The following is a 16,971-nucleotide window of genomic DNA, read 5'->3' on the forward strand; positions in this document are numbered from 1 at the left end:
AAAACCAAATTAATTTATTGCAGTATTTATTTCATGTAAGTTACATTTATTTTTAGGCAGGTTTAATTGTTACGGGATCTACTATTAAAAAGGGAAAATTATCACATTCGCCAACGGTTTTTAGATTATCCTTCAAATGCAAAATGTGTTTCTCCTTACCCCAGAAAACTATTAGCAGTTGTAGTATAGTACAATAGTTGTTTCCTCGGCAGAAAATATAGATTCCAATCAAGGAAAATTATCCACAGACATTGAATCAGATTGATAAACACAAACTCTAGATCTATTTTATTATCATAAGATTCTTTTTGCACTTCGCCCTAACGAGGGATTTGTTGGTTACTGGAGTGATGACTCGAGTATTATGAGATGGCAAATTTAAAAAAAATATAGTATGTATAAAATTGAAACCATTAAAGCTGTCTAAACTTAAAATAAACGTACCTACGGTTCTGAAACAATTGGAATAATGGAAAATGTCTTTGCTTTTTCTTTTTCCATTTATGCTGTCATTTGCCAAATCAACCTTGACATAAAGTAAGCATCATGAAGATACAGAACATTTGGACCGTAATAAAAACGCCATTTATGGGTTTTAGTATTCTGGTTTGAGAAACCGCAGCACTCATTCATTCTTTCTCGCCTTGCATTAAAAATGAAGGCTTGCTTATTATCTCCAATTGCCATCAAAAGACGATTCCTCTGTTTGCTCGCCATATGCCTTGAATAGTCGTTTGAATAAATCGAGTAATCGATATGGGCATCAAAAAAACAACTTTGACTGTTTTTCTAGGCCGCTCTTTGTCATTATTTGTTCGCTTGGAATGGAGGCTAAATCTTTTTCATCTCTGCATCAAACTTCTGATTACCGGTTCATCATAATTCTGACGGTTTGGACAGTCATTTCATTTATATAACCTTTAAGTAACTATGGACTAGTAACTTCTAGTTTTCAGTCATATTTTCTGATAGATGATTACTTTCTGTGTAATCCTAAGGTTTACTTCAGTCAATAGAATTTAAGATGTCCGGTTTCTGAAAATGGAAAGAGGAGATCGAAAAAGATTGCTTTCGAAATCAGCCCAAGTATGACTTTGGACGCTGTCTTATATCAGCTATTATTACTACCCAGATAATTTGAGGAGTGCGCTGTTTACGGAAGGATAGCACATAGACTTGGGTACAAAAATATCACCAAGATATAATTTCTTGACGTGACCTCATAACTCAAACGTTGACGATATTGATGAAAGTAGTGATATCGATTTAATTTAACTAATGCTATTTATATTCGATGATAAAAATTATTTTATTTTTGGGGATATCTGTCATTCAAACACATAGGGACACTTACGTAGATTTCAATATTAATATAAACCTTTGATAAGGTATTTTGAGACATTGACTCGGAATATTTGTCTATGTTAACTACAATGTGGGAAGCCGGAAGAAGGTGGATATGTTCTTATGAACTTTAAATGTATGTGCACTACACTAATTTTGCCGCCAGTTACATGACGGAAAAAATGAGTTTGGGTAGTCATTATTTTTTATGTTGACTATACGGTTTTAAATACTCGTATTTGAGAGCACGATTTCCCCCGATATATGTATTCGCCCACTCACAGAATGGTCTTAGATTTAGGCCTGGAACAATAAACAATGGATTACGCTTGGGTATTTACATTTACGTAGTCGTGATCAGATGCTATGTCACTCTTCGGGTTGCAAACTAATTAAATAGCATATACCGATGCAACATTTTTCTATTTTTATAATCGATAATGACTCAAAAGGAAAATGATACCGCCTTACAAAAATAAATCTACAGGATAATGAACCGGATGAACAGGATGTATACCTCCCGTATAATGAAAATAATGAAAAAGTGTAACCAGTTTTTCCATTATTTTAATGCTAAATTAGGTACTCCAAAATTTCCTTTGCTTACCCTTATTGATGTAGAAAACTTGCATTACGCTGTATATGTATTTATTTATTTATTTATATATATACATGCATAATTATCAATATAAGATTGTGATTTCGGGTTAATTAGTAGGTTTACATAAGTATATATAGGTATAAGCCTAGTAAACATCAGGGGCGAGTTCCTTTCGCTGTACCGGTTATGGTGTCCCAGGAAGATCTGGTACCCGAAAAATCACATAGCTTGGGTGGAGCGGCATGTGCTCAGAGAGGCTTGCCCGGAAATCGAACCCGGGACCCTCCGATTCCGCTTAGTCCAACGCTCTACCCCTAGACTACTGCGACCCACACATACATGTGTATGTATATATATATATATATATATATATATATATATATATATATATAGGTACACATGTATAGTATATATATATATATATATATATTCAAACGAAGGAGCGAGGTGGCAATGAAAAATATAGAAAAACAGAAGAGGACGCAATGTATTCCGAAATTTTCGTCGGCAAGACCACCTTCCTCTGCAAAAAGAAGGAATATTATTTATTTATATATAATATGTGTGTATATATATGTGTATATATATATATATATATATATATATATATATATATATATATATATATATGTATTCGAAATGGAACGCTCTTCGGCGGCGCACAAAGTATAAAAACTAAGATGTAGGTTTTTAACACATAGAAACACAAAGAAAAGACACTCACATATGTAGTGTGTGTATGTATGTATATATATATATATATATATATATATATATATATATATATATATATATATGTATGTATATATTGTACAAGTTGTATACCTTTCTATAACCACTTAAACTAAGGTCTCTCTGACACATGTGGTTTCATGTTCATGGAAGAATTTTTGGTAATGCGTCCAATCCGGCAAAAATAATTTTTACTGACCGGCATTCATAATTTTAGATTCCGCTTTTTAAAAGCTTTTCCTCTCTCATAATGATAAAAATAAATAATTTTGCTAAGTTTTCATAAACCGTTTTATGCAAACAGATTAAGGTTTAAAACGAACCTGTAATTTTCAAGATGTTTGTCAAAGGTTCAAGTAAAAGAAATGAACGGAATGGAGGGTTTTTCGAAAGAGAGGGCAGGGAGAGTGGGGGGGGGAGGAGAATGTCTAGGGGGGGGGGAAATTACGCAAAATTCGTTTCGTACAGGGGCGAAGGGAAATATTGACGGTGAAGATCAACCAGGCGTACCTTGGAGGGTGAGTGGTCAAATTGGATGTTACGAAGAAAATTGCTGAAAGGTTAGCAATACTCGATGGAGACTAGTGAATACGTGGATGACATAATATTGACTTGACTGACCGGCAGGACTGTTTACCACATCAGGTTGTACGAGGAATTTCGCCTTTTTTCACCCATGCCGTTTTGCACGTTCATTAATGAACAAATGGTCCTCATAAAAAATGGTCTTGGCCATAATTCATGAAACACTTCTCCGTTCCTTTATTCTAACCAAAACATTATAAGCTCTTTGGGCAATAAATCAATTTCTAGTCATTCTCTAACATTTTTCTCCCTCTTAGGGTAATAATACTTAGAAGCGAATCTTGTAAACGGTCTACCCATTTGAGAAGTAAGGATTTCAAATTACGGGCGAGTTAATTTACAAATGTAATATTGCACGCATTAAAAAAATCTCCGTTTCAATTTTTAATTTTCACTTTATCAATGAGCTGTCGAAAATACGTTATTTTCAATTGCCAATTGTTTTCCTATTAAAGTGAGAAGCATTTATTTATTTTTAAATTGAAAATGCTTCGGTTTATTTGAAACACACAGTTGTCTAATTATTCACTTTACTACAAATAAAGTGAAGTACCACGAAACGAAATATCATTTAAGTGCTTCTTTTCCGACGCATTGGTTCCTCTCGGCAAGGAATGAAGAGAAGGCGCTGTGCAGCCAACCATGCATGTCAAACGCCACTTCTGAATAATGGACCTTTCTCGAGAAGTGCGTTCGCACCCACCTAATCACGAACCATTCATCCCGTGTGCCATTGAACGGTCACGTGGTTCTCTCTCTCCAACTCTAGCCTCCCTCTCGTCCCCTCCCCCTCTCCCCCGAGCGTTCGTTCATTCAAAACCTCCCCCTTTCGACTTCAAACCCTTATCATCGGCGCGAGTCGTGCAAGCGCCACTTTGACTTGTGAGACCGTACCGATCACCGGCGAAAGAACGAACATAAGCGAGATGGATCGAGCGACACGCTTGTTCCCGAAGGGTGAGTGAAGTCTATTTCACATGTGCCATTTACCACTCCCAATCGTCCCTCCTCGCGTTTTCGTCACAACGTGAAAAAAATAAGATTTACCTTTGGGGGCACGAATTTGCTCTAAACTGCTAAAATTTTGCAATTACGTCGTTGAAAAGCAGTAGGCTTTTTTCTGATTCATGTTGATTCAATCATATGAATACGTGAATTACCTGGACGCCCACTTAAGTGTATTTATCAAATATATTTTCTTACCTGAATTAGGCATGCTTGTTGGTATTGTAATCAGGTTCATGAATTACATATGTCCGTGGAAATTTGGGATGAGTGTAATTTGAGTAGTTTCCAGAAATACTGTCCGTAGATAATCTAAAATTCATTTAATTTTTTCTGTTGGATTCACTTCAAGTGTCTTATGGCACTTGCGTTCCAAATATAACGTGTTTAAAGTGCATGTCGTTTTAAGCTGAATGTCTATGAAAAGAATGGTTTGACACACCATTGCCAACCGCTGATGTCGGTGCCGTTCATGAAACCTAGCATCGGGTTGAACCTTCCTCGTCAGGTAAATCAAAAATATATCATGTGCATTCCCTGAAGGGTAAGTCATAGAAGGGATAATGTTAGATTAACTGGGAAGAGGAAGGTAGAGTTTTTAAGGCGTCATGGGAGGTAGAAGGTACGAAGAAGGGAAATGAGGGAAAACATCAGGAATTCACCCTACGTTAAACAAAATAGTCTTGAAAGACAATACAAGGCCCATTTTCATAGGTATATATTACTTTGAGTGATTATGGGTAGTTCGATGAGTAGAAGGGTATGCAGACCTACTGACGTCTCTTGACTCTTGTCTTGTCGTAGTTTGGGAAAACTGATTTAATTGTGAAACATATCCTTCAACGTATCACCTTCGACATACGTTTTGATACCGGGTGAGTGGACGTGTCCTCGAAATCTGGAGAAAATTTTTCAGAGTCCAGGTATGATTTCTATTGGTATTCACGACAGAGCTCTAATAAAATGAAATGAAGGCTTGAAAACTACTAAAATTGACTTGAAGGAAAGGCCGTTGGAGTGGGGCAATGCGTAATGGTCCTTGCCGCTTCTAAGTTGCCCACTTCTACTGCTGCAATATGTAAATCGAAATAATGAAGAGTCCTTCTTTTTTAATACGTTTAATCATTCAGCTTAAAGAGAAGCATTCATTAAGCTAAAATTATTTATGAGTTTAACAAAAGAGTTAAACGTGGGTAAAAACTTCCACCCTTTGATTTCTGTGTATACAAATGAGATACTCGACAGATATGAGAGAAAAGCCATGAGTTTGTACGATTTTAGAAGTAAGCATGATTGTGTTTCAGAACTGTAAACCAATCGCCGAAGACCTACGCTCAGGTCAATGACATTTTCGTTTGATCTTTGGCTCTTATAATGCAAGAATAGAAACATTCTTCAGCAACATTCATGGTGTTTGTTTGAAGCGATTATAAGAGAATTTCTCACAAATAAAATTAATTTACAAGTCCTGTTAAAGTAATCTTGCATGAAGCTTTACAATAAACCTCATGCTGTGAAAAGTGATTGTAATAAGTGCCGAGGCAAATGCGTTGCCTTTGTAAAGACTAGTTTGTTACGAGGATTTATAAATTGACTTGATTGAAGAAACGAACCTCAGATCTTGTAGAATTGATCTTGGTATAGCGTATTTATTCTTCCTCCCAAATTGCATCTTTTAGAGGACATTAATAGTACGGCAAGTTGACATCACTTCGATAATTACATCTTAAGTTCTTTCAACGACGAAAAATGTACTCAAGTACCTTTGAGTATTATACCTCAATTAGAAACCTTTAATGATTTAAGTAATGGTAGTTTCTGATAGAGAACGGCTAATTTTCAATAATAGAAATATAAACTATTAGGAGGTTAGGATATTTGAGATGATATGGGAAGTCTTTCATCTAAACAATCCAGAAGTAATTGGCTTTTGATTCCAGTCAGGTAACTACCGTTCCATCACTCCAATCGACCAAATGTTGCTTTCATACCCTGCTCTGCATTTTAAGGTGACTACACATTCTTTAAAAGTTAACTAATCATGAAAAATGATTAATAACATTTGAGTTTGGGTATTAGCATGCCGTGGTCCTCAATGCAACATTGCTGGATTCGCTGGGAATGATAATGTATCTCGTTTTAAAGCGAAAGCATTGGATTTTTTTGGGAAGTTTTAGCTTCCAGCCCGGAAAACCAAGGAATGTGTTTTTCATTTTCATGGGGGTTTATCACAGAGGTCTTTAAGTCCTGAAAATTTCAGTCGAATCAGACCCGGTAAGATTTATCGGTAATTTGTATCATATATTCTCACCGTCATCATCTTCGTCGTTTAACCTTGGGAATGGATGTGCATTCATCGATTATTAGATGCCGTGCGTGTTATTTGGTTCGTACATGTTGGAAAAACCCCCAAAATGTTTTTAACCCAGCGACTGGGAGTGAGAAATATATCATATAAGGACATGCCTATTTGTTCAAAAATGGCAAATCCTACTACGTAATTTATCGGGGTTCATTGTAGAAAAATTTCTAGAAATCTATAAGTTCTATAAATATGGTATGCGTAGCTCACGCAGCCAAATATGGGCTTATAAAGATTGTGCATCCATTCTAAATTTTCAAAAATCACGCTTAAAAATGGCACACTTGTTAATGGGATCTTATTGAGGAGTTGTTAGCAGCACACGTTTTAAAGTATTGCGTAAGAATATGTAAGTGTTTACTCATTTGTTCAGTCAAAACTTTAAAAAGGCGTTCTAGATTTCTTCAAATCTTTCTATTTTTCTTTTTAAAAATATTGGTGCCTTCTCCGACAATTCTCTTAGACATTTACCGGTTAAACTTTTATCAAACATACTTAGAATGAAGGACACGTGGCGTGTTTTCGTGTGCCAATGCGGTAATTTGCGTTTCGGCATTTCGCTGTTGAAAATTATTCCCCAGAAATTCCAAATGTTGGGCAACAATTGCACTAGTCGCCTTTCAAATCATGTTTATGATTGTAATAGGTGCATCCAAAGTCTAACTTAACCAGTAAAATGCCAATAATGAAAGTTACGTGATGGAGTGCAACCGTGAGTCAAAATCTACGCGTAAAAATATTTTAGCGAAGGATGTGCTCAAATTGTAGTATGAAAAACTTACACTTTACGTAGAATCCGTCAAAAATCCCGAACAGTAATATATTGTAACTCAGCATTTTCCCCTTCTCTCATTGGCGATACATATTTCATTTACTACACAGTCTGTCTGTTTTAACTTCTTGAAAATCGCTCAATAATGTGCTGAAAGGTTTTAGAATAAAAGTGTAAATATAAGATTTAGAGGTTGACTTGTTATTCAGAAATTCGTCTATTATCGGTAAAACCCGGTTGGCACAAGGATGGATGGATGAAATGCGGAAGACGGACACTTTTTCAACTTATTTTATACAATTAAAAAAATATTAAAATTTAATTTATCGAAAGTTTCGACAGGGGACTATTTGCATTCTGAGAATCAGAATGCAAATTGTATTTTGAGATTCCGATTCTTGACCCTAAAGCTTAAGCCACAGTGTAATATTTTACTCGCGGAAAGATTAACGCTATTTGTGAAAAAAATCTCGATGTGTGCGAAAGGTACTTGAATACGATTAGTTCAAATGCGATTCCGTCTGCATTCAGGAGAAACAATGTTCCACATCAGTTATTTACGTATTTTGAAATGACAACAACAAATACTTTGGTGGAGCAAGAGAAACTAATTTACAACAAAGTACAAAATCTATTATTATGTCTCGAGTACTTGAAAAAAGCCAACGTAGGGTCGTGCCCAAACGCGATACGTCATTTCACACATAACTTAATTCGCCACATCGGTGAGAGCATCGATCCTAATTTCTTTATATTACTGCAATTACGTCTTGAGGCTCGCCACATTCCATTATATTTTTTGAGGCATTCCATCATTATCCTTCCGACGGCAATTTTTATGCCGAACGTATAATTATGAACCAATAGAATCCTTAGCCTGAACGCCAGCCGTTTAGCAAAACGCCGTTTTCAAGAAAGAGGCAGTAACATTCCCCCTTCCAAGAACGCATCACTCCCATCAATTAGGCTTCCGTAAATCCTCCCGAGTAATTTCCTTCTCCCACCCGCGCACGCCTCCACCCCGGCGAAATTATTAAAGCCTCCCAGCTCTCACCCCTTTCACCTTCCCCGCCCTACGTCGAAGGATCTGGAAAACGAATGGCCACCGCTTTAAATCGCACAAGTAGTGCCGTGGGTGAAGGTTTGGAGGCGGGGGGACGGGGAGTACGAAGGACTGCCACGGGTGAATACGTGCGACCCGCGCCCAAACCCCAGCGTCTTCCGAGGCTGCAACCCCATGAGCGCAGACACGCGGTGGGCCGTAACGTCACGTCTTCATCTAGACGCACGTCAAGGAAACCGCAGGCCGACAATCTTCCAATTGGCCGCATAGAGCCAGCCATTCGTCAAGTAGCCGGCCACGGGACGCCCGCCCTCTTCCCAAGTTCCCGCCGCGTCGAGGCTTCTGGAAGGCCCTCGGAAGGCCGATATCCAGTCTACCACCCCCTATGCCTCCTCCCACCCCCCGCTTGGATCATCCAACCTCTCATTATCCCTTGAGCTCCCTTGTTCATCCGTCAGTAACCCATGCGTATTTTGACGATTACATTGCGTAATTTCTCCATTGCTCCACACCCAAACTCGCCCCCTTGTCTTCTCACAATATATTTCATCGGTTAAGCTCCCGAATCACGGCTTCCGTTTAGAATTTTCCAGGTAGTTCCGAATTGGCCGATCGTGCTATAAGTCTCGACTCGCTGTCGACGCCCCGGACCGCAGGTAGGCTGACCGACGACGCAAGCGGTCGGTGAGTGCATTTCAAAACATTCTTGAGGTTGCTTCGCTCGGAATGATTACCTGACTGCCAACAATTTCTCATCATCCCTATCTGAGAAGTTAGCATGGGAAGGGGGAATACTATATTTTCAGTCTGGGAATTATATTTTTTCATAAATAGAAATAAATTAGGAACCCATTCATAAGTGTTAATTCTTAATCGTGTGGAATCCAATTTTTTGTCTCTCAGCAATCAACCGTTTTACCAAAATCCTCAGATTTTGAAAAAATTCAGAATATTCCTTTTTACATTGATGGAATTAACCTGTTACATTGTTACAATTTCCTTAGGGCTTGACTTAGCGACCGATAGGGAGAAGTACATTGTTCATTGAAAATATTGTTGATAGGCAAAGGCCTTCGAGTGTACCAGCATACTTTTTGAAGAATAAAAACTCTTATGATTATATTCAAACGGGCGCCTGTTAACAAAACACAGTAACCAACTGGCACATTTTTTTGATAGGTGAGGTTTCATTTGAACCCGGGCTCATCGGTCAGAAGACGAAAGACTTTCCCGCTGGACCACTACGGCCGCATACACTTATTGGGCTCAGCCTTTTTTAAGTAATGCGGGAGAATGATCTTGGGCAATAATCATGCTTCCAAAATTCTCGAAAAACACGCTACTTCTAACAATTTATTTCGTGAAAATCCCTGGAATTAATATTTGGGGCAAATGTTCTTAAATATTCATGTATTAACCAGAGAAATAGCAGGTCATCCATTATCTTACTATTTACCTTGACCAAAGACGTCATAGAAGACAAATAAACCAAATCAAGCCGTAGTTATAAACTCTTAAGGTCGGTTTGATAGGTGAGGGTCTAACTAGTACTGCTGGTCTACCTAGTACAGAGTCCGTGTGACATTCAGGGAATAGGGGCCAGTTCCTTTTTCTGTGCTACCTATTGTTTCCCATGAAGTCCCCGAAAAAGCTGTGTGCCCAGAGGCATCCCCGGGAATCGAATTCAGGCCCTCCGTTCAGTAGCCCGCGCTCTACCCATTGGACTACCACATCCCCGGAAGACTAACAAATAAAATAATCCGGGAGTAAAATAGTGAGCCACTTTTGGAATTTCCCGAGGTCACTCGAGAGAGTGAATCAGTCAAGTGAAAAAAAACATTTAAGTGGAAACTGTTGGGCATAATATTGCTGATAAGTACGTGTCTATTATTGCTGATAAGTCTCGTAGGAGGATGGAAAATCTGAAAGGAGAAAAGCGAAGATAGACTGAAATATTTTCATGCTTAGTGATGTGAATTGGCATGAAAAAAAGATTTTTTCAGCGGAAATAGGGGAGTAGAATGATCTCTCTATGTCCACATTACCAAGAGAGACATCCAACAGCGCACCTTTGGACGTATAAATGATAATTTCATTGGGTTCCCAACTTTCTACCTACGCTTGGACTTCTACTAAATTTGTTCATTAAGTATTCACATAGTTCGTGAAGGATTCTCGGGTCTTCCACCGGGTCAAGGGTTCCATATTGGCCGACGTTTCGATGCCCGACTCGTCACTCGTATTCACATAGTGTTCTACTTTTGAGAGGCACACACGTATAATACTTAACGCATAATCATTTTTACTTTTCTTGAATATTTTTGGATTCTATGAATTTCACTTTGTTTACGTGTACACTTCATATATCGTTATTACCCATAGTATTTTTATTTGATTTGAACAAAATATGCTTTGCTTCCTCAGCGCCGTTCTTACTCTGAGAGTGACCATCTTAGTGCCTTATTACTCCGCTTTAGTTTGTATAGCACATGCGATACTTTAATATCAACTTCACGCATAATATTTAAGAATAATTTAAAAGTGTATTCTGTTTCAACATTATGAGTTTCCAATCAGAAAAATTGTAATTCTTTCATTAAATTTGTCTCGAAGCCCATAAGTTTTATTAGCGTCACAATAATTCAGCAGGCCTTGAAAACTAATTGGAATGTTAACAGCCAATAATCTATGCACATTTTTAAAAGTTGGCGAGGGGCTCCTCACTTCAATCTAAAATGATCGAGTATTTATTTGGATCAGAATTTTTCTAATTTTATTATTACATATTATTATTATTACGGCTGAAGCCACCTCTAGGGTTTGATAACACACAAGACTACTTTTGGCCTAAAACACTCCCCCCCCCCTTGGCGCCGTCGGACAATGTTATTCTGATCCCCTATCGTTCATGGGAAAAATGGCATCTTGATTCTAACTGTGCTGCACTTGTATAAGTTTTATTGACTTTGTCCCTCCTACCGTAGTACGATGGGGCTAATAATACATTTCCAACATCATCGCTAAAGAGACATACTCCCAATTTAATCTGTAATTTAACCTTCGCTCCTTGGGTGATACCCAACCTAGCTCCTCTGATTATTTTTGTTCACGGGTATGTAATTTTTTATTTTGCTTCGACCTATACATCAGACTTTGAACATTGATAAAACTATATGACAATTACATACACCTGAGCCTTGGCTGGTGGAAAAACCACCTAGGCGGGAATCGAACCCGCGACCTCTTGGTTGGCAGGCGAGGACGTCAGCCCGCCGCCACCGGGGCCGACAAACGCACGTTTCACAAGAACGAGGGCTGAAAGTCATGAGCAGACACCATTTTCTTTTGCAAATCTACTTGAACGCGAAGGTTATTGCCCAGTGACTCAAATGCGTCGGAAAATCGTTTTGGTCGTGGCGAGAAAAAAAGGAATAAATGAAAGGCCTGTCCCCCATCGCCTAGAAATAGTGTCGCGGAAGGAAGGCTGTGTTCTAGGAGCACACTACCGCGCTCACACGAAAGCTCTCTCCTACCGAATGGGAGAAAAAGATAAAAAAACGATGATAATGAGATAGGCCACGTGACTTTGTTTGGATGGTGGCCAGATGGCCGAGCGGGAGAAGAATGACAAGGACGGGGGGGATCTTAGAGAGTAGACCTAGAAGAGGGTGGGCGAGCGGGCAGAAGAAATAGCGAGGACGGAGGGGTCGGGAGGGAGGAAGGAAGGGAGAGGGGGAGGGCGAGGAGGACGACGGGAAGCGAGGGAACAGAAAGGGAGAGTGTTGGACCTCCTAAGCGTCGAATCGACGTTCGGGTCGCATCGAAGCGAGAGTTTGTCAAGGGGAGGGGGCGGGAATGAAAGTGTGTTTTAGCGGATCCATGGCTTGGGGAAGTGGGGACTTCAAACAAACAAGGACAACGCGAGTAGTAAGAAGAGGAATGTTACGACCCACAAGATGTTCGGGACTGGGCCACTGCCGAAGGTTGAAGCGCAGTGAAGTCAGCTACCAATTTCGAAGAGGAGCTGTTGAGAAACAAGGAAATCCTCTCTCAAGATAACGTCGCTTTTGAATTTTAAACGCTCAGAGGAAAGGTTGGATAGGTCCTTGATAAAAATAGGACTTAATACTCTTTTCTGCCGTGAATGTATGCGGCAAGAACCCAATGCTCCTCACTCAAAATATGTATGCACGAGCCCAACATTTTTTGGGAACTCAGAGACGGAATTAATATAACTCCCAGATTGAATGTTTTTTCCTGTTGCAAGACGGCGGCTTCACGCAGCATCAGATTTTCAATAGCAATGTATTGCAACTGTATTTGAAAGTCCAGAATTCTGATTAGTTTATACTATCTTAGCGTGGCACGCCTCTTCTTTCTCGCCACTCGACGAAATGTCGACTCTTGCTTGCTAACTTGTTGTTATTTTTAGCTTCTGTATATGCTGCGCATATTATACTTAGATGGTATTCATAGGCAACGTACACCTAGTTTCCGGGAATTGAACACTGGCACCTCTGATGGAACACCACGCAAATGCTTGATCAATTTATTTTTTAGAAAAATCGACAGCGAAGGGAACCGAAAGAACATTATTTACGCCCCAAATTGAGCTAATTTTTGGAATGTTGCCATTTACTCGTAGCCTTCACTAGGGAGATCCTTAATTCCTTGTGAACGAGCATAAATCTATAAAATCATACATTCGTGCGTAGGTTTCCGCGGCGTTTAATATGATTAGCAACGGACACAGATGTCTAAATAAATCTAGGAACAATGTGGATAAATTGGGTCATTTGGTATCACAAGGCTTGGAAAACTCATTTTTTTTGGAATTCCTGTGGGCAGTTAATATATTTTCTGATTTGTTCACATCGCGAGTTTTTTTAAGCATCGCAGTTATTGATAAGGGAAAAAGTCACACGGGGTCTAATGGTATGAAATAAACCTCTGAGATTTAAAAATATTAACGAATTCTTAAAAGTTCCAATAACACTGTTTAAGAGTCTTGTATCCCAAATTCCGAATGTTCGGATACTCTAAGATGTTTTATCCCTGGGAGCTTCTTTCCAAAATCCCCGATTATTAATTAAATCGCCTGATGCTATTCTTCAAACTGCATTCGAAAACGGCGTCGGAAGTTATTCCGTCAAAGCGCCCGGCGATAACTTTGGTAAAAGGCATCGGTTACGACCGATGATGCCTAAGGAAGAATTAGGGAAGAGTGAAGTTAATGCCTTCTGCATGACGGTTCAAGTTGATAGAAGGTTGACGAAAGAAAAGCTCATTCTTCCAATGAATGCCATTGGTTGAAATGACAGTTCCCTGCAATTGAAAAACACCAGGCGCGGATTATTCATGTTCGCTGAATATCCCTTTTTATAATAAGAACTGTCTTGCTCCTAAAAATAGCCACTAACTGCCGACATCACTTCTTCACGGTTGGAAAATCTTTGACCACCGAGCCATTTTTTCAAGTTTGCGAACAGAAAATAATCCGAGGGGGCTAAATCTGGCGAATAGGGTGTATGAGGTAGCATTTCAAACTTTAATTCATGAATTCATGCCATTGCAATAACGGATTTGTGAGCTAGTGTATTGTTTTGATGAAATAACACTTTCTTCTCAGCCAAATGCGGCCGCTTTTGCTTGATTTCTTCGCTCAAGCGTTGCAATTAGTTCGCATAATACTCGCCGTTGATAATTTTTCCTTTTTCATGATAGTCAATGAAAATTATCCTACGCGCATCCGAAAAAACCGACGCCATCACCTTGCCTGCATATGAAACGGTCTTCGCCTTCTTTGGAGGTGGTTCTCTCTTTTGAATCCATTGTTTTGATTGTTCTTTGGTATCGAGTGTGAAGTGATGGATCCATGTTTCACCCATGGTTATGAAACGGCGCAAAAATTCTGCTCTGCTGCTGTGAAACTTTACCAAACAATCAATTGAAACATCTTCCCGAGACTGGTTTTGCTCGAGTGTGAGCAAACGCGACATCCATCTTGCACACAGCTTTCTCATGTCCAAATTTTCAGTTAGTATGCGATGTCCCGCACTTTTTGAAATGTCTGTTAGCTCGTGCACTTTCAGTCGACGATCATCCAGTAACACTTCGTGGATTTTCTTCGCCGTTTCTGGAGTCGTCACCTCATTTGGTCGACCAGTGTGATGCTCGTCTTGACCGTTCCTGCGGCCTCGCTTAAAACTCTGCTACCCAATATGCCCAAATTTTCAGTTAATATGCGATGTAGCGCACTTTTTGAAATGCCTACTATGTCCGCTAGCTCACGCTTTTTCATTCGACGATCATCAAGGTTCACTTTGAGGAGCAATGCGATGCTCGTCTTGACAGCTCGTACGGCCTCGTTTAACTCTGCTACCCAATATTTCACTGTTGTAAACGTAGGAGCAAACTCACCCAGAGTATAATCCATTCCAGCTTTTATATTGGTTGGGCTGAGGCCTTTCAAATAAAAGTATTGTGTCTCAAAACGATTACTAATTTTCTCAATTTTCACAAATTAACTTAAAACGTTCACTATTAATGCCTGCCAAACAAATACTAAACTACGTGGCGTCTCCAAACTTGAAAATATTCTTAATAGATTGCATACTTTCTGATTCAGTAACATTTTTCAAACAACTACCGCCATCTCTAAGTCAGGCCGGGTATTTATGGGACTTTCATGGAATGGATTTACAAATGACAAGCAATTGCCGTGCATTGTGTTCTATTACATACATTAATGTGTATGTTCTTACTCAAGCATGTTCATAGTGTTGAAATGTGCCTCTATTTTGTGTTTGGCGACTTCTGTACCTACATGATATGCATGCTCAGTGAACTATGAAAATATTATTATTACCGCTTTAAAACTTAACGACTAGCTTCCTGGCACGGAAGTTCTGCTCGACTTCTCGCAGGTACTTTATCCTCAGACATAAATTCTAGTTCGAGCAAAAGTAGCTTTTGAACAAAAAATACCATTTTGTTAAATTTGTCAAACTAATTTAATTCAAAATATATTCCGAAAAAATATCAACTGAGTGCGTTATGTAACTTTATTTCGTGTATAATACAAACTAATTTTGTTCAATTAAGATTCGTCAAATATTCTTTTGTGGTGATAACTTTGCAATTTGGCATGTCCCATGGAATTTCTTCATTAGGCGCTTTTACGAGTTTCAAGTTGCGGACCGGCGAAATCCAAGGAATGCCTCAAATCGCCGACGCACAGGTTTATAGTTTTACAACGTTAGGATCGTTATTGTCAATGATAATCTAACGGTAAAGGTATGGTTTTGGTTGGGCACAAGTCTCGGTAATGGTACAATGATGCATTTACTTGCCTCTTCTAACGAAACAACCTCATATCCGACACTACACCAGGGCGCTCTTCAATAGCGCATACTTCTTTCATCTCGTCCAACATCCCAATCCTTTTCTTTCCCTTTCCTCGCGCTCCCCCCTCTGTCAAAGTCTTTAATATTCGTGGAAAACTCGAAAGCGAAAGAAAATATCTCCGTCGCACACTTCGGATTGGTTTGATTGATCCCGCAGCCTTCTCTTTAAAATTATTAAAAGTTATATTTTCACAGTCTCTAGCAGGTGAATAAAAATCAGCCGCATTAAATCCCGGAATTCTCATGTTTACATTGTTTTCCGTACGACGATTTTGACAAATGACTACCACAAAGCGATGCATTTGTAGATGCTATTTGAGCGCAGGCATTTTGTCATGAGTGCGGCAGCCCGACACTCGAATTGCATCCAGAAATGGCATCGGCGCCTTTTACGGAATAACTTCTTATGCCATTTCACGTAGCCGATGCCATAATGGCATCCTATAGCAAATGGCATCGGTCGCCAACGTTAGGGAATAACTCCCCAGGTGTTCTTCGTGGCTTATATCATCACATCACTCAGATCTTTGTCTATTTATAAAGATTTTTCTTGGGGACTATTTTCGATATAAGCGTATTCTCAATTTTTTGCACCCTGAATTTGGTCAAGGCTCCAGGTGGCATTCTGATGTCTGTACTGAATGTCTCCAATGAAAAGGGTTATTCGAAGGCCAACAAAATGATGCAATGTCTACCTGTGATGTGATAATGTGCCGTTATAGCTGAAGTATATTAAATTCTAATGTATAATTAGAGACTTAATTACCCAACTACACCACAGTAGTATTCATGGGCTTTGTCAAAATGCCAATTAGAAATGAGAGTTAACGGCATCTCCCGATTAGTTCAATGTCAAATTAATAACTGGTATATCTCTATTTGAAATATTTAAAGAGTTTAATGCTTTGAGTCCAAAGCATCATTAATTCGAAATAAACATATTCGTGTATACTTTCATGATTTAATCGATAGGATAATGGCAATATCTGCCCGTGTCAAGAACTTTTGAGTGATGGAACCGAAACTTGACATGAAATTTGCACATACCTAAGCCAAAACATTGACCGAAATTTGATACAAAATATCATTCCAGATCTTGAA

At 39.0% G+C, this 16,971-nt stretch overlaps 1 protein-coding gene across 1 annotated transcript in view; it reads left to right on the forward strand.

Annotated features, from left to right (window-relative positions):
* Positions 1 to 4,174: 4,174 nt before the first annotated feature.
* The window catches only part of LOC139700203 (uncharacterized), a 59,510-nt gene continuing 46,713 nt past the window's right edge, over positions 4,175 to 16,971 (forward strand). Inside the window, exon 1 of the mRNA XM_071598792.1 lies at positions 4,175 to 4,219. Coding sequence (XP_071454893.1) covers positions 4,189 to 4,219 — 31 coding nt within the window. The 5' untranslated portion in view covers positions 4,175 to 4,188. The remainder of the gene's footprint in view (positions 4,220 to 16,971) is intronic.

Source organism: Hetaerina americana, unplaced genomic scaffold (assembly GCF_022747635.1).
Source record: "Hetaerina americana unplaced genomic scaffold, ioHetAmer1.1.p SCAF_10, whole genome shotgun sequence".
Classification (NCBI taxonomy): domain Eukaryota; kingdom Metazoa; phylum Arthropoda; class Insecta; order Odonata; family Calopterygidae; genus Hetaerina; species Hetaerina americana.